The sequence below is a fragment of the Sphaerodactylus townsendi genome, linkage group LG07 (genome assembly GCF_021028975.2).
Source record: "Sphaerodactylus townsendi isolate TG3544 linkage group LG07, MPM_Stown_v2.3, whole genome shotgun sequence".
Taxonomy (NCBI): Eukaryota; Metazoa; Chordata; class Lepidosauria; order Squamata; family Sphaerodactylidae; genus Sphaerodactylus; species Sphaerodactylus townsendi.
Window position 1 is genome coordinate 120685825 of NC_059431.1, and position 18986 is coordinate 120704810.

The 18986-nt window shown below is 46.0% G+C and overlaps 1 protein-coding gene across 1 annotated transcript in view; it reads right to left on the reverse strand.

Annotated features, from left to right (window-relative positions):
• LRMDA (leucine rich melanocyte differentiation associated) overlaps window positions 1–14472 on the reverse strand; it is a 1147950-nt gene extending 1133478 nt beyond the window's left edge. Inside the window, exons 1-2 of the mRNA XM_048504168.1 lie at window positions 14346–14472; window positions 2216–2316 (exon numbers count right to left, since the gene is read on the reverse strand). Of these exons, the coding sequence (XP_048360125.1) occupies window positions 2216–2316; window positions 14346–14375 (131 nt within the window). The 5' untranslated portion in view covers window positions 14376–14472. The remainder of the gene's footprint in view (window positions 1–2215; window positions 2317–14345) is intronic.
• Between the last annotated feature and the right edge of the window lie 4514 nt (window positions 14473–18986).

Below are 18986 nucleotides of genomic sequence, written 5' to 3' on the forward strand. Positions count from 1 at the left end.
GAGGATCAAGATTGGTAGCCATAAATCGGCTTCTCCTCCATAAATCTGTCCAAGCCCCTTTGGGTTCCTTTGGGTTCAGCCACTGAGTTCAGCCATTGGGTTCAGCCACTGAGGACAACTAGGGAATACCAACAGGTTTCCACACAGTAGCCCAGTTTTGTTCTCTTTCGCCACGGACCATAGAAGGAACATTTTACCCTGGATTCCAGTCAAGAGTACAAACATAAACTCGCCATCATATCAATGGCTGCTAAAACTGTGATAAAGCATAGAAGGCTGGATATTTTAAGTGCCATTCTGCTAAGGAGGCGGGAATCCTCATGTGCCTCTAATACCACTATTAGTGGAACTGCAACTCGGGATACAACATTTAGCCCATTTCACACAACTCCTTGTTTTCATTACAACCTATGCCAAAAAAGTTTACAGGGAGAAAATGGTTTTAAAAGCCAGGGCTACCTTCTGTACAAAGAAATAGATGTTAGATGTTAACAACCAACATAAGTCTTTGGCTATCGTACATGCAAAAGCACTTTTGTCCATCTGAACACACTGAGAACTTAGAAGCAAGCGGTCAGTTACCTGCAATGCTATCAAGGCCTTAATCTATCAGCATGCAACAAGCTACGGGGCCATGTTCTTAACAAAAAATAGCCATTCTACTGTAGGCTAGAGTTCCTCTGCCTTGTTTGGTAAAGGCCAAAAGTTACAAATTCCCAAAGCGTGCCCAAGATTGAGAGGCGCAGCTTGCTCCTTCAATAAACGGGAATGAAGAGTTCACGGAGTTATTCTCGTTCCATTGGTTCTGCCACAAAATAGGTCTAAATAACGTGGCAGGAGTGTAGGGCATGTTTCTTCTTGATAATAGTAGCAGGGTTTGTGATTGGTTCTCATTCCCCGGTGTACCAAACGTTGCGCAAAAATTCGATCCACTGCCAACTTTACACAACAGTGGGCAACACAAAAGAAGTACTGCAAATTATAAATGAAGAATACTGCCCTCTGATCGTAGGCATCTACTAGATTCTGTTATCTTACCCTGAAGCTCAAAGCACATGAGACTAATACCACACAATTCATATTCAAATTCTCCTGTTAAACACAATACAAATAGTCCAGAAGATTAAGACACCTGGGCTCATTCCGCACATGCAGAATAATGCACTTTCAAACTGCTTTCAATGCTCTTTGAAGCTGCGTGGAATAGCAAAATCCACTAGCAAGCAGTTGTGAAAGTAGTTTGAAAATGCATTATTATGCGTGTGCGGAAGGGGCCCTGGTCAACATTTCTTCAGAACTGTCACAGGACAGGGGCGCGCCTTGACTTTTAAAAAATGGTTGCCATTCAGCATCATCCAACTATTGAATTAATTTGGGAAATTGAAGTGTTGTTTTACACTTAGGATAAGGAAAAGATCTGACTTGATCAAACAAATGATCGCAGAGATCCAACGATCAACACATACCTGTCAATAAAATGTAGTGGAGCCTTGGGTAAATATTAAAATCCTTAATAAAGAGGCTTTGACCATTCTGAACTATCCATCAGCAAGGAAAAGATTTTCCATGTTTATATATTCTTTGATTTATGATCCTAAAGCTTAAAATCATAGTCAACAATAAATCGCTGAAAGAAGAGGGAAAAGTTACCATGAAGTCACACCAGACATGACAAATGGAGTGTTCTCCGAAACCAAAGCTGGTTAGAGGCCTTTTTTATTTACAGCTCTGTACACCGTAATTGCTACAGTGATTAAATAGTATGCCTACTTATTTAGGTCATACAGAAGTCTCAAAAAGGGAATCTGAACTTCAATGGTTTAAAACTGACTCCTAAACTCAGTACCAACCTGAGATTTACCAAGCACCCATAACAATTTGAAGCACTTATCAGTTCCTGTCCTGTTTCTCAAACACATCTTCATTCCAATTTCCTCCCAGTATCCTCGGCATCCACTGTGTCGCGAACAAATATCTGAGATTGAGAGAATCGCCATCTTATTCTTCAACATCCAAAGCAAGCCTGAACGTTTTTAAAAAACGCTCACGTGCAAATTATCGCTGTTTTAATAGAACATTTTTTCACGCAAAATAGAAAAACTGCTAATCTGCACTAAATTAGACAGAGGATGAACAGCGCAGCAAGATTTCCTTCTTGCAGGTATAGTTTGACGGCTCCGGTGCAAAATGGCATTCAAGGAAAATCGCAACCTACCTTAACAAGTTGAAGCTGAGATCCAGCCTCTTTGCAACATGTCCGTAGTTTCTTCCTAGGAATTCTGGGATCTCTCGGCAGTCCTGGCCAATATACGACACCTGTAAGAATTAAGCGAACCTTAAGCAACTAAGTAGCCCAGAAAACCCACTAGAACCAGTTGATCCCGGCCGTGAAAGCCTTCGACAAAACATTAAGTAGCCTGCATTTCACCAATCCAAAACCACAACCAATAACACATTCATGGAGTTTTGAGTAATGAAGAAGAAGAAGAAGAGTTTGGATTTATCTCCCCCCTTTCTCTCCTGTAGGAGACTCAAAGGGGCTTACAATCTCCTTGCCCTTCCCCCTCACAACAAACACCCTGGGAGGTGGGTGGGGCTGAGAGAGCTCCAAAAAGCTGTGACTAGCCCAAGGTCACCCAGCTGGCGTGTGCGGGAGTGCACAGGCTAATCTGAATTCCCCAGATAAGCCTCCACAACTCAAGCGGCAGAGCTGGGAATCAAACCCGGTTCCTCCAGATCAGAATGCACCTGCTCTTAGCCACTACACCACTGCAACAACCTCCACTTGGTTTTCTCCAGCACAGTTTGCTGCTTCAGTGGTCTGCTTTAACTGCACTTGATTTGAAATTTTGCCATTTCAAGAGTCGCCTATTTAGTGAACTGCAGGTCTCATTTCTAAAACAAAATCATGACTAGGCATCACACTGGTAGCATCTTTAGGAGCACATCTGCCAGGTGCCCCCCCCCCCCCGCTTAATTTTTCTTGTGATGCCAACATTTCTGAAACTTTAAAAGGAAAAATGTATCACAGAAAAAAATAACAACATCATAGCATCTGTCTTAAATTCCTCATTCACTGTATTAGGAATCCTTATGACAACCCTGTATCACGCTGAGATTATTTATTAAAAACATGTATTAGCTGCCTTTTTATTTTGTAGAGACAGCTTACAATGTAAATAAAACGACTATTAAAAAAACACATAAAAGACCACAATTTACAGACAGACAGAGAGACAGTATCATGCCTAATACTAACTTATAATTCATGGCTGAGTGGAGATTTGAACCCAAAGACTTCTTCGCTCACAGCTTCATTTCTGAACACTTATGGCACACTGTTCTCTCAGCTGTTGCTCAGATATTGATAAAACGCAAAAAGGTAGCCCCTCCAGTGGTCCCCAATATTTTTAGTCTTCAGCCACCCTTAAAATTCTGACTCGGAATAGTGGGCGCAACTTCAAAATGGTTGCCACTGGAGGCGGAGCCAACTTCAAAATGGTTGCCGCTGGAGGCGGAGCCAACTGCAAAACATCCAGCGGTGAGATTATGCAGAATTGTAATAGTAACTCTTCAACATTTCAGATACCGTAACAGTAACTTCAACTAATGTTTTTAATCGCTTCTTTCCTGCAGCTCTCTTCCACCAGCCTTCTGCAGAACATAAACCAATGTCCTTCTCAAGACTACATTCCTACTGCCAGCAGGGGCAGAACAAGGGGAAACTGCGCCTGGGACATGCTTGCTTCCCACCACACCCCCGCAACAGCGCAGGCCCAGTGCATCTCGCCCCACCCCACCCCCTTGGCGCTACGCCACTGACTGCCAGCGCAGTTTCTCTCCAGGTGGTGTGAGTCAAATACAGGGGTGGGCAATTATTTTTTCCATGGGGCCGCATAAGAAGCAGAAAATATGGTGGTGGGCCGGGCCAAAAGGCTGAACTCAATTCTGCATAATAGGGGCTGATAAGTGACAGACAGGTGCACAGATCAACTTGGAATCAGTGGCAACAGTTCTGAATACAACACTATTTGGCACTTTTATGCCAAATAAAGGCTAAATGAAAAAACTATTTGGCACAAAGAATCACAGGCTTAAACTACCTGCATAGTTGTCCACTGTGACAATCAAGCAAGTTGGGAGACTTAAGTCCCTTGACCTACTTTTTTCATCGACTGGTGCTTTTGAAAGCCCCGCAGAAGCTAGTTGCCTTTGTTGCCGGCTTCTGTGGGGCTTTCAAAGGCACCTCGCTCCCCAGCAAGGCGGGGGGGGTGGGCGAGGTGCTTTTGAAAGCCCCGCAGAAGCCGGCACCCAAGGCAACCGGCTTCTGCGGGGCTTTCAAAGGCGCCTCGCTCCCCAGCAAGACAGGGGGGCCAGTCAGGGTCACCCGGCGGGCCGGATGTGGCCGGCGGGCCGTATAATGCCCAGGTCTGGTCTAATAGGTGGCGGGGCTCTCAATTCCCACTTAAACACTCGCAACCAAGAGAAATGGTGAACTTCCATGCAGGCAGCAACAGGTTGCTAGCAGGACACACAACACACTGACCAAAAGCACGGCTTTTTAAAAAGGGAGGGACGCTGTCTATCTTCCAGTCAGAGAACAGGACTTGAGAGTGACTCCAGTTTCAGTTTTTTAATCCATTGCTCCAAATAAAACTGGAAAGCTCAATCCATGCCTCAGGTGAATTGCACCTTCGGCACCCGCGCACAGAGGTGGGATCCAGCAGGTTCTCACAGGTTCCCGAGAGGAGGTTACTAATGATTTGTGTGTGCCAAGAGGGGGTTACTAATGGGTGATTTTGCCACGTGGTTTTTGCCTTAGTTACGCCCCTCCTCTCAGCAGTAGCGCGCAGAACTTGGAGCAGTCTAGCAGGAGGTGCACCGGCGTGCGTGGCAGCCTGCCCCTGCATGAATTCGTTTCCCGCCCAAGGACCGGTGCAGCGGCTGCGTCCTTGCCACAGCCCCGCCCAGGAATGCCCCGCCCCCGGAATGCCTGGCCACGCCCAGTCATGCCCTGCCCAGCCCCATTGGCGCTATGCCACAGTTTGAATCCCACCACCATGGGAACCTGTTACTAAAATTTTTGGATCCCATCACTGCCCGCGCATCCATCCAGCACGCAGCTCCAATCAGCGGTTCACCCACAGCTCCAGCAACGCCCGATCTTGCCCTTTTGCGAAGTGATCCATTTGCAAGCCCCTTACCCTGAAAGAGCAATTTGATAACTTCCTTAGTTGGGACGAGCTAAACAGCAAAACAATATCTCTGCTCAATTCAGAGTTCACTTTTTAAAGAAATTGGTCTTATGAAGTTCCCATTTGTCTCGGAAGTTCCCATTTCTTCAAATCCCAGATAAGGACAAGAAAATAAGAGTCAGGCAAGTTGCGTGGGGATGATATTTCATGTTCTTCAAAATGCAGCCTACTCTACATGACAGCCTGCCAGAGCATTCTCCAACTTTACAAATTGCCCCAGCGGTTCAGCTGGTCTTAAAATGATTGCAATCTGATAAGGGAGCACTGTTTCCTCTTTAATTTATCCTTGTTCCGTAACTCCATCTGAGAAGGAGATAGCCGACTACGGAGAAATAGTTTTACTGTGAATACATGAGCTGAAGAAATAAAAAGCGCAGAGTTCACTCTTGCAATTTCCTCTCCCTCCTCGGAGCATCTGTCATCCCTTCCTTCGCAATAAATTCCACTTTGGGACAAAAGCTGGCCTTTCCGCGTCTCCAGAAAGTAAAAAGAAGAGGGATTTCTTTGGGAGAGCTGGCAGACTAATCCTTTGGAAGCCCCCTCCAGAATCAGTAGGCATCCAATCGTGTGCTGCCATTCACCCCGAAGGATCCAAAAGCCATTTTATGAGATACATATGCATAAGAGTCAATTAAATGAACTTGCAAGATGCTTCTGCCTCCAAAATGTAGCTAATTCAAAAGTGGAAAGAACAGCAGGATGTTTTTACCATCATAAGAACATAAGAACAAGCCAGCTGGATCAGACCAGAGTCCATCTAGTCCAGCTCTCTGCTACTCGCAGTGGCCCACCAGGTGCCTTTGGGAGCTCACGTGCAGGAGGTGAAAGCAATGGCTTTCTGCGGCTGTTGCTCCCGAGCACCTGGTCTGTTAAGGCATTTGCAATCTCAGATCAAAGAGGATCAAGATTGGTAGCCATAAATCGACTTCTCCTCCATAAATCCGTCCAAGCCCCTTTTAAAGCTATATAGGTTAGTAGTCATCACCACCTCCTGTGGCAGCATATTCCAAACACCAATCACACGTTGCGTGAAGAAGTGTTTCCTTTTATTAGTCCTAATTCTTCCCCCCAGCATTTTCAACGAATGCCCCGTGGTTCTAGTATTGTGAGAAAGAGAGAAAAATTTCTCTCTGCCGACATTTTCTACCCCATGCATAATTTTATAGACTTCAATCATATCCCCCCTCAGACGTCTCCTCTCCAAACTAAAGGGTCCCAAACGCTGCAGCCTCTCCTCATAAGGAAGGTGCTCCATCTAGGCAACAATGTAGCCCATGCATTCCTCCTTCTGCCAGCATCAACTTGTACATTCTCAGGAGCTAGAGCACAGCGTTAAACCTGAAGGACCAAATTTTCACCCTCTTACAGATGACCCAGCCTGGTCTGATCTTGTCTGATCCCGGAAGCTAAGTGGCCCTGCTTAGATGGGAGACCACTAAGTAATGTTCTTTTGAAGGCCTCCTGTAAGAAGACTCAAAGGGGCTTACAATTCCCTTCCCGCCCCACCCTCCCCCCACCCCCAACAAACACCCTTTTTAAAAAATATATATTTTATTGAAGATTAGATTCATATTTGTACAGTAAGGATAAGATTTACAATCGTCTTACTGTTTCTCTAACAAGAAAATTGCCAGGGCTTTGCATTCACAATATCTAATTGTACATATCTGGAGCATTTCATTGATTACATAATATCAACCATTATAGAAAGAGTGGATAACCCGTCAAATTTGTGAGACATAAAAAGAATTATCGTATATACGAAAATATAAGAAGGAAATTAAGCAGGTGTGGGTCGAGAAGAGGAAAAAGAAGAAAGTGTGAGCTAGCAAAGAAGAACAGAAGGAGATAAGAGAGAAAAGGAAAGATCAGTAAAAAGGAAGGAAAATATAAGAGAAAAAATGAGAAAAAAGAGTTTGGACTTCCTTTTAGCTTTGATTATAAATGTATATACCATATCAACTTAATTACAATTCGGTCTAGTATGAATTTGTCAACACTGCAGGTACAAAGATAGTTTATTATATTCTTTATTTGTTTGCAAAAATTTTACTAATGGTTGCCATATATCCAAAAAAATTTCTGTTGTATTATAGTGTAATAAACTTGAAAGTTTATCATAAGTCGCAAATTCGATTAGTTGTGTCAGCCAATCTTCTTCCGAGGGAGTTGTAGATGTCTTCCATTTTTTTGGCAAATTATATTCTTGCCGCCGCTATCATACACAAAAGTAAATTTTCTGCTTTATTTTCTATTTTAAACTCAATTATATTTAATAAAAATAATTCTGGCTTAAACATAAATTCTGGCTTAAACATAATTCTGGCTTAAACAGAATTTTCCCCATAAAACAATATATATTACGCTGTGAGGTGGGTGGGGCTGAGAGAGCTCCGAAGACCTGTGACTAGCCCAAGGTCACCCAGCTGGCGTGTGTTGAAGTGCACAGGCTAATCGAGTTCCCCAGATAAGCCTCCTCAGCTCAAGTGGCAGAGTGGGGAATCAAACCCAGTGCTCCACATTAGAGTGCACTTGCTCTTAACCACTACGCCACTGCTGCTCTCACAACGCTTAGTAGAAGGCAAAGCGGTGGCTCGTCAGTCACACAACAAATATGGAAATGAATCTGGTTTCAGTGCAACCCATTTCGCTACAGCTGCTCAAGACTGTGGCTTCATGTGGAGACCAAGAGGCAGATTATAGCCATATGTGGATAGAATGTGCAGAAGTGAAAATTTTTTGGACAACTGTATTAATATATATCGAGAAACTGGTGAAGATAAATATTGATTTAAATAATGACTTAATGTTCATGGGTGTAATGGAAGACAGAAGGGTGGATAAACAATATAGTTAGATGTATTAAAATAATGATGAAAGCAGCCCATGCAACAATAGCCTTGGGCTGGAAAGAAAAGAAAAAATGGACACTTCAGAGATGGTTAGAATATATCTGGGATCAAGTGACACTTGATATTTTCGATATACTATCCAAAAATAAGACGTGGCAAGATAAACAGAATGAAATTTTGAAGATATGGATAATATACGTGGACTGGATGAAAGAAGCTCGAGTCAATGAAGAAATACGGGAGAAGAGGCTACAGAGAATGAACTTACTGCTGTTTGTGTAACAAAACTATGAAGAAGAAGTAATGGGGGAGGGAGAAAAGGGGGGGAAAGTATGGTTTGAAAATGTATGAAGAAGGAAATTACTATAAACTGTAAAATTCAAATGATACAATAAAAAAAATTTTTTTAAAAAGACTGTGGCTTCAAAGTACTTTGGAACAGTCAAAACTCAAACAAAAGGAGGAGCGGAGAATCGGAATACCTTGAAACTTGGGGGTGAACCTGATCTGACAACTTTAAATTAACCTCAACTAACTGCAGCAGATTCCCCGACCGCTGTTTCTCTCTCCTTGGCTTGCAAAGCACAGCTGGGCAGCACATTTATTCACGGACTTGTCTTTACGGTGAGCATATGGTTCTGTTTTCAGCCATGTGGACGGTGGGACGTGGGAAGGCCCCCCCCACAGAGAAGGAGCCCCCGAAACGGCTCGGTCTTGCCCATTAATTATTTGGAAGACAAACCGGCGCAATTTGCAAGGTTCCCCAAGCACCGAGTCGATTCAGAAAATCCACTGCCCACCCCACATCCCACAGTGTGCAGCGATGTGGCGAAGATTGCCACATAACTCAACCTCATAAGCAGAACGTGGCGGATTCTGTGAACCTCTGAAACCTGAGCTCACCTGCTGCCGCCCAACCGCTTGGGAGTCAAAAGGTGACGGAGACACAAAAATAACAAGCAGAGGGAAGTGGTTTTTGGCTGCATCAGTACGATGCAAGGGAGACAATTCGGTGGAGGCTGCAGGAGAGATTAAGGCTACAAGCCTTAGGAGCAGGAGGAAACTCTTGCTGTGAAGCCGTCTGAGCTGCGACAGCCTTGTCGAGAGCTTTATGGAACGTTCTGAGAACACTCCAGTTGGGGTTGCTCCATATCGAAATACTTCAGGGCTTTCAAAACAATTATTTGTTTATTTATTTATTTATTTCTATTTTTATACCGCCCTATCCCCAAGGGGCTCCGGGCAGTGTACAACAAAATTAATACAAACAAGTTAGAGGGCAAACCATACAATTAAAACAACAACAACCCATAAAAGCTCCAACATTAAAACATACTAAATTTCATTAAAACAGCAGTAATATCATAATAGAAGGCACCCGGTGAATCCTTTCCTTTGAAACCCTCCCCTAGGGAGCTGCCGGACTCCTCCATAGGAGGGTAATCTAGATGTAATCAAGCAGGGGCGCCATACTCAGCGGCTGGTTGCTCCAAAGGCCCGGCAGAACAACTCGGTCTTACAGGCCCTGCAGAATTCGCCAAGATCCCACAGGGCCCGGACAGTTGGAGGAAGAGTGGGAAGAGTGTTCCACCAGGCCCACGTGGAGGCCAGCCGCATCACGGAGGGGCCAGGGACCACCAGTAAATTTGCCTCTGCTGAAGTGCATCATCTGAGAAGACAGCAGGTGAGTCCAAAGATCACAGCCACCCATGCTGTGAAACAGCCATTTCCACCGTGTGGGCAGTGGCATAGCTACAACTGGGACATCTGGGGACAAATGCCCTGGGCAGCCCCCGTTGAGCCACATGGGGGGGGCGGAAAATTGCCCTCCTCCCACAAACACTTCTGACCTGGCTGGGCCTGGGCACGACGTGCGCGCACCGCCTAGGCAAGCCTTGGCCCATTTGTCGGCCTGGTGGGCCATGGACGTGCTCCAATTGCAGCCGAGCAGTGGGTGGAGCCCCAAGTCCAATTCCATGCCGCAGCAGTGCACACTATGCCGCCCCTCTGGCTAACGAGGAGACGGTGCACCCAGATTGAGAACCACTGCCATAGAGTCAACCCTCCAAAGCATCCGTTGTCTCCAGAGGAACTGATGTCTGTAGTCTATTGATGAGCTGCCATTCCAGGGGATCCCCGGGTCCTATCCAGAGGCTGGTATTCCAGATTCCTATCTGGCCTTGAACCTCATGGGGTACCCTAGGGCCAGTCATCCTCTCTCAGTCTAGCCTACCTCACAGGATTGTTGTGGAAACAAAAAGGGGGGAGCCTTGTATACAACAGCTCCCCAGAGGAAAGGTAGGACAAAAAGGAGGAGGAGGAGGAGGAGGAGGAGGAGAAGGAGGAGGAGGAGGAGGAGAAGGAAGAGAAGGAGGAGGAGGAGGAAGAGAAGGAAGAGAAGGAGGAGGAGGAAGAGAAGGAAGAGAAGGAGGAGGAGGAGGAGGAGGAGGAGGAGGTGGTGGAGAAGAGTTTGGATTTATATCCACGCTTTCTCTCCTGCAGGAGACTCAAAGGGGCTTACAATCTCCTTGCCCTTCCCCCCTCACAACAAACACCCTGTAAGGTAGGTGGGGCTGAGAGAGCTCCGAGAAGCTGTGACTAGCCCAAGGTCACCCAGCTGGTGTGTGTGGGAGTGCCCAGGCTAATCGGAATTCCCCAGATCAGCCTCCACAGCTCAGGCGGCAGAGCTGGGAATCAAACCCGGTTCCTCCAGATTAGATACACGAGCTCTTAACCTCCTACGCCACTGCTGCTCCTTGTGAAATGCTATAAAAGCCAGGTATTATAGAAACAAGTCTTGCCCAGCTGGTTTTGCAAGAAATCCCTGGCTCAAATCTTACCATGGCCAGGCGTACAGGAAGTGGCTGTTGGCCACACACCCCTAGTCCAGAAATTCACAGTTTGGAGATGAATAATTAGACAGCGGTTGCTGATTTACGACAACCCTGTGCTTTGAACACAAGACACTCTCAGAGGTGGTTTGCCAGTCACCTGCATCTGAATATGTGTAGCTACCCTGGACTTCCTTGGCGATCTTCCATCCATGTTTTGACCAGGGTTAACCCTGGTCAAAACTAGCTTTAAAAATACACCACATCACTAGCTTTAAAAATACACCACATCCAGGCACCCCAAGAAATTTGCCCAAGATTCTTTGTTTTGCAGTGACTTTGCTCCATTGTAGCCAATGGAAAATTTCTGAGTGTGTCGGCAGGCTGCACATTTTTGAAGATAAGAGGCACCAGACTTTCAGGGTGGCTCCAGGAGGGAGCATCCAGGTTTGGAGACCTTTGCTTCTGGGGGTTCAATTTCATGGGCCCCCAAAAGGCTTATTTTGTTTCCCCGCTCCTGCATATGAAAGCTTGCGGGCTGAGTTCTCTCAGAACTCTCTCAACTCGCCCCCCACCACCACCACTCCAGAAGCAAAGCTCACCAAGCTTGGATGCTACTATTACTCAAGGCCTCTTGGAGCCACCTTGAAAGTCTGGCGCCTCTATCTTCAAAAATGTGCAGCCAGTGCTTACACACTCAGACATTCCCCAGAATCTGCCAGGCTTTTCAGCAAGTTCTGTGGTGGGAAAAATTACTTTTCCCACCATAAACTTCAATGGGGCTTTCTGTTATGCCCAGATGGCTCTGTGGTAGAGGTTTCAACGGGAGGCACTGTGGTAGGGGTCTTGCTCTGGGTGGGGGCATTTCCTGTAGGGCTGCTGGTGTGAGTCTCCTGAAAGGAACCAGCCAAATTTGCTAAAATGTGTGTAGAAGAGGAAAATGCTGTGGGCACCGAGTTGAAGGTGAACCTGATGCCCACAGCATTTGGCCATCCCAGGCAAACTTTAGCAAAGTTGGCTGGTTCCTTTCAGGAGACTCACACCAGCAGCCCTCCAGGAATTAAGTGCCCCCGCCCAGAGCAAGACCCCTACCACAGTGCCTCCTGTTGAAACCTCTACCACAGAGCCAGCTGGGCATAACAGAAAGCCCCATTGAAGTCTATTACTCAAGGCCTCTTGGAGCCACCTTGAAAGTCTGGCGCCCCCGGGCGCGGGGGGGGGGCGCCAAACTCAGGTTTTGTCCCCGTTTGTGCCAGTTTGCCTAGGTATGCTCCTGCTTAGAAATACTTTTTGCCAGAGAGGGACCGTCCTCTTGTCAGCCAGGATGGGAAACCACATCAAAGTGTGCGTGAGAGAGACGGTTCCCCAACACTAGTTCTTGAGGAGGGCTTGCTGCAAACGCAGTGAGGTAACACTAAGGGTTGAAGAAGAGCGTGAACAGGAGGCGGCTGTGCGGAAACGCTCCTTTCCGTATTCTTAGCAGGCACCAGAGTTGCTCCATCACCAGCCTCTGGGCGCCAGCTGGAGACCCTGTGAAGCGTCCTGGAAAGTTGAGTGTGTTTCTTAAAGGAATCAGACAACTGTGGGAAACTGACACCTTTTCAAAAAGCCAACCACCATTTGGGCTGAACTTTGGAAACACCAAAATGTCTGTAGATAAAAACTGCCTCCTCCTACACTGGCGGAGGCTGCCCTGACCTGCACTAACCCCCCCTCCCACCCACACACACACACACACACACACACACAAGTGGTTAATAAAATCCTGGATTTGTGTGGTGAACTTTTAAAAAGGCTTCTGGCCTGGAGAGCTGCGGTAAAAAAGAGAGAGAGTGTGTGTGAAGGGAGGGGAGAGTTCCCTCAGTCCCCAAAGCACGCAGGTACACACAACCAGACACACACAGACATACACACACACATATACTTACATGCATATATATACACACACACACACACACACATATATACACACACACGTATATGCACATACACAGGCATATGTGTATATACATACATACACACATGCACACACACACATATCTGTATACACATACACATGTATATGCACACACATATATACAGACATATGTGTATACACACATACACACATACACACACACGCACACACATACACATACCTGTATACACATACACATGTATATGCACACGCATATATACAGACATATGTGTATACACATACATACATATACACACATATGCACACACACATACACATATCTGTATACACATACACATGTATATGGACACACATATATACAGACATATGTGTATACACATACATACATATACACACATATGCACACACACATACACATATCTGTATACACATACACATGTATATGCACACGCATATATACAGACATATGTGTATACACATACATACACACAAACACATATGCACACACACATACACATATCTGTATACACATACACATGTATATGGACACACATATATACAGACATATGTGTATACACATACATACATATACACACATATGCACACACACATACACATATCTGTATACACATACACATGTATATGCACACGCATATATACAGACATATGTGTATACACATACATACATATACACACATATGCACACACACATACACATATCTGTATACACATACACATGTATATGGACACACATATATACAGACATATGTGTATACACATACATACACACATACACATATCCACACACACATACACATACCTGTATACACATACACATGTATATGCACACACATATATACAGACATATGTGTATACACATACATACACACATACACATATCCACACACACATACACATACCTGTATACACATACACATGTATATGGACACACATATATACAGACATATGTGTATACACATACATACACACAAACACATATGCACACACACATACACATATCTGTATACACATACACATGTATATGCACACACATATACAGACACTGTGTATACACATACATACACCCGTATATGCACACGCACACACACATATATATACACACACATATATCCGCAGGGACCAGCAGCTAAATAAGGGTGGGGGAAGGGATCGCCCGTCTCCGGGCGCCCCCCAGTCGTCGTCCCGCCCCCCACCCCCCCGCCGTCCCGGGCCAGGCCCTTCCCCGCCCCCTCCCCCGCTCAGCTCCACCCCGAAGGAGAGGGGGGGGCCTCGTGACCAGCTGCGGGAGGAGGAGGAGGAGGAGGAGAGAGAAGAAAGTTTTTGCGAAGTTTTCAAAAACTCCGAAACAGGACGGCGGGGGCGGGGGGGGGGGAGAGGAGCCTCTGAAGCAGCGGGAGGGGGCAGCGGAGCTGTGCCCGGGTGCCGCAGACGCGTCCCCACGCACACGTGTCCACCGCCGGGCACTTACCTGGCTCCCGTGGCGCACGACCCCCGCCATCTCTTTCAGGGAGGGGGGCGTACGGGGGGGGTCCGCAGAGAAGGCCGGGAGGGAGGGAAGAGGAGACGCCGCCCTGCCTGCTTCTTATCGGGGCAGTCAGCTGACGGGCCGGCCTGGCTGGGGCGCTTCCCCTCCTCGCTGCCGGGCGGCTTCCTCCGGGGGTGGGGGGGGGAAATGCGGACGCCTCCCTGGGAGCCAGCCCGGCGGAAGGGGCCTGGCGTTGCCAACCCTCCCGGCAGAGTCCTGGAGCTTTGGGGACCACGGAGCCCCCCCCCCCTCCTCTCCCAAGTCTGGGGGCCAGGTGTCATTCAGGTAGTTCAACTCTGCAGTCTGTCTCTTTTGTAGTTTTTTTTCTAGCTTAGGGAGTAGCTAGTTTTGCAGGCTTAGACTCAGAGCATAGGTGTCAAACTCACGGCCCTCCAAATGGTATGGACTACAGTTCCCATCATCCCCTGCCAGCACGGCTAATTGCTCATGCTGGCAGGGGATGATGGGAACTGTAGTCCATAACATCTGGAGGGCCACGAGTTTGACACCTGTGGCTTAGAGAGTCGGAGGTTTCGATTTTTTGTAGCCTTTAGTAGTTAGTATATGTGTCGTTGTGGGTCCCAAAGGGCATAGTGTTGATTTTGCGTGAGCTAGTAGGTGAGTTAGTGGGGGTAGGTTGGTAGGGCTGGATTGGACACGGGAATGGCATGGGGGGGGGGGGCATTTCTTGTCTATGATGTTATGTTGTTATGTTTAAGATGCAGTGATCTGTTATTGCGTTGTGAAATGTTATCACACTGTTATCACACTGTTCTGTCCTGTTTGCTGATGTTTTTGCTAGTTGATATTTGGGGATATGTTTATTGACGCTGCTTTGTTGCTGTTTTGATATTTGATTCGTGTTTTGATGTTATTTGCTTGTTGCTCGCTGCCCTGAGCCCTACCGACAGGGTATAAATCGAATGAATGAATGAATGAATGAATGAATGAATGAATGAATGAATGAATGAATGAATGAATGAATGAATGATAGATAGATAGATAGATAGATAGATAGATAGATAGATAGATAGATAGATAGATAGATAGATAGATAGATAGATAGATAGATAGATAGATAATCTCCTGCCTGGATATTGGCAAGCCCTGCTGATGGTATTGGCAGTGTGGGGTAGTGGGTAGATGGTCAGAGAAGCATTTTGGAGGCCCGGTCCCAATCCTTCTTACATCATGTCTGCTGGATGAACTTAGGCCGGTCGCACCTGATCTACATCACAGGGTCGTTGTTGTGAGGGTTCAGTTGAGGAAAGAATCGTAACAGCCACCGTGGACCCCTCATTGCAGAGGGAGTTAGGGTGTAGGTTAAATAAAGTGGTGGCAGAGCAGAGGTTTGCCACTTGGGGGGCAGCCAGGGTTGGATTCCAGTTGTGACTGCATTACCAATTCCCCGCAGCCAGAAACCTAGCTCATCAGGGGGAATCCTCCGGGTCAGCTGTTTTTCTCCTTGCAAGGACATTTTAACAGGTGCAGGGCTAAAATGCCCATAATTCTCTTAAAGAAGCATCATGGCAAAACACCCAAGGAATTTTAACTGAGTAATAAAATACATTTTGACTTTATTTTGTACCACCACCTTATTTTTTAATTTCCTTTCTGACCAAAGCACAGATAATGGTCACCAGCCCCATCTGGATTTTGGAATGTGTCCGGATTTCATTTTTTCCCCTGGCATTCCTATGTAGATCTCTGTCCAGCACCTTTTCCCCACAGACTCCCAAGTTTTGAAAGCAGTGTATTTCCATGTATGTGTCATGCCAGCATGGTGTAGTGCAGGGCTCCTCAACCTTTTTTAGCCCATGGGCTCCTATGGAAATGTTGACATATGGTAGTGGCCATACCCACAAAATAACAGCCACGGAAGGCAGAGCCAACCACAAACTGCCAAGGAGTAAGGTTTTGTGTCATTCGTAATAGTAATCTTGCAACATTGCAGGCAGAGACTGTTTAACAAGAACCTTTTAAAGTTAACTTGTGGTTTTAAAATATTTTCTGGCATCCGCATAACTTGCCTTCAGTCTCACGTTGCAAATCCTTGTTCTCTGATGATATGGCTGCTGAATCTGATTTTTTTAAAAACCTGTGCAGCCAATCAGAAGATCTGCTGGGTTGCTTTGCCAATAGAACCACTAGCAGAACAGGGGCGGAGCCCAGGGCACGCCCTGCGCTTCTGCCCTGCCACGGCCCGGCCACGCCTCCATCGCTGCTCCGCCCGGGACGTCGCCCCCCGCCCCGTTGGCACTATGCCCCTATAGCAGAAGCTGTATGCACTAATGTAGACATTACTGGCATAAAAATCAGTGGATTTTACCACAAAATTAACTTGTTTGCAGATGAGATAAATGTCCACGTATCCCATCAGACATCTTCTTTTCCAATTAGAATAAATATTTTACAAACATGGGGAATTATCAAGCTTCCAAAATAACTATGTCAAGTCAGAATTAATACCAGTGAAGGAAGCATAGAAAACAGAATATTGTATTAAAGCACAATACCGATTTAAATGGCACTTTCCTGGAACTTTGGAAAGTGTCATAGGTGTCAAATTCGCGGCCCTCCAGATGTTATGGACTACAGCATCATGCTGGCAGGGAATGATGGGAACTGTAGTCCATAACATCTGGAGGGCCACGAGTTTGACACCTGTGATCTATGGGTTAATATTTCCCCAAATTCACATCTTAACCAGGTAAACTATTGATACTCTCACTTCAAAACTTAATGACTGAATGGACAAAACTTAATCTAACATGAATGATACAAATTCATCCAATTAAAATTATAATATTTCCTAAACTAACTATTCATATTTCACGCATTCTCTGCTTTTATTTCTAGAAAACAGTTGGATATATGGCAACAGTTGTTTGAAATAATAAGAAAGCTAGAGGCTCTTCTCGTACTCTCATGCTGCCAGCAAACAAAGGAGGGTTAAATGTACCATATCTTAATCTTTGTTATTTACTATGAGGTAGCCCAAGTACATACTAGATGACATTGTTTATGACCTAAGAAGAATTTACCATGGCTTCAGGAAGAACAGGCCTATAGCCCTGAAGTTCTCCGAGAAGACCTGGTGTCGCAAACAAGCTTGCAAGACAAAGAAGAATGAAGCAGAGCCCATTTCTTACATCTACACTGCAAATTTGGGATAATAGGAGGAAAATCTTGCCTCCAGATCGCTTGCTAGCTTGTCATAATGCACTGTAGTCTCTAAGCAACCCTTCAGTCATTTTCCTTGCACTCCTGTTCAGAATAACACTGTCTTAAGCCGGTAACTCAACCCTAGCATTGATTTCTGTTTTGATTTTGGCCTTCCAGGACTTCACTGAAGTGGACCCCATTTTGTGAGAGTTTGCCCTTTTATGTTCTGCTTTCTGATAATTGCTGAAGGTTATTGTTAGTTTTCATTTGCAGATTCTAATCGGAGCATGAAGATTTGGAAATGTTTACGAAGTTCAGTGATGACAACAGTTTTTCACAGTGTCAAATACAAAGGAAGAGAAAGCCAACATAGAGCACTTTTAGCGGGCAGAAGTCTATACCAGCTGCAGGGGATGTTCCTAGGTTGAAAGGCTGCAGGAAGTTGATTAAAGTTGGTATTTCATGCCCTCTTGTCGTCATCACATCATACCAGGGCAACACAGATGACTTAAATCGAGAGGGCACCAACCGTGATGATGGGACACCACAAGGCTCCGTGGCACCTGACTGTCATCACAGCCACTGTGCCGGGATGGCTCCACTATAGGAGCCCGCCCCAGCACCTGGGGGCGGAGCCAACTTTAATCAACTTCCTGTGGCCTTTCAACCTAGGAACATCCCCTGCAGCTGGTATAGACTTCTGCTCGCTAAAAGTGCTCTATGGGGTTTCGAGTCTCCAAGACACCGTAGTAAAATAGGTTCTGACTCCAGTAGTTCCCTGAGAAGGGTACTGACCTAGGTCAAAGCCATTGTTGTTCCCCACTGCAACCAGCTTGATCCCAGCTCAGAGGGGATGGAATCTATCCTGTGCCTCTTCGCCGCTGCCGTTCCGATTGGCTACTGTTCTACGGGCCATGTTCCGCCTATCCCCACATCATCGCTATAAAGAAAACTGCCACAGGAAATGGAGGAGGACGTAAGGTGGCGTATGCTTTTGATTGGCCAGCTGTACGCATGCCCGAAACACTCAGCTGTGATTGGCTGAATGGGGGACTCCTGGCACCAGAGATTCCACACTTTACTGGAATTGAGCTGAGTTCGAGCGTGGTTCCCTGAAAAAGTAGTAGTTCCCAACTGGAGTCGGAAATTGGACTGTTACACGGGGCGAAACTGGTACAAAACCACGTCGATCCCAGTGGTTGTGCGGAGCACTTAGGTCGAACACAGCTCGAACTTCGGTTGATAACGGAAATCGACCTATGTTGGCTTTCTCTTCCTTTGTATTTAAAGGTCTACGCCTTTAATAGTCACCGGGAGCAGAGGCAATTGCAGAAACCAGTCAGCCAACCATGGGAGGGCCTATGATATGTCATCCCTCCTAAGGGCAGTAATGGTGATTAGGAACACAGGGGCAAGACC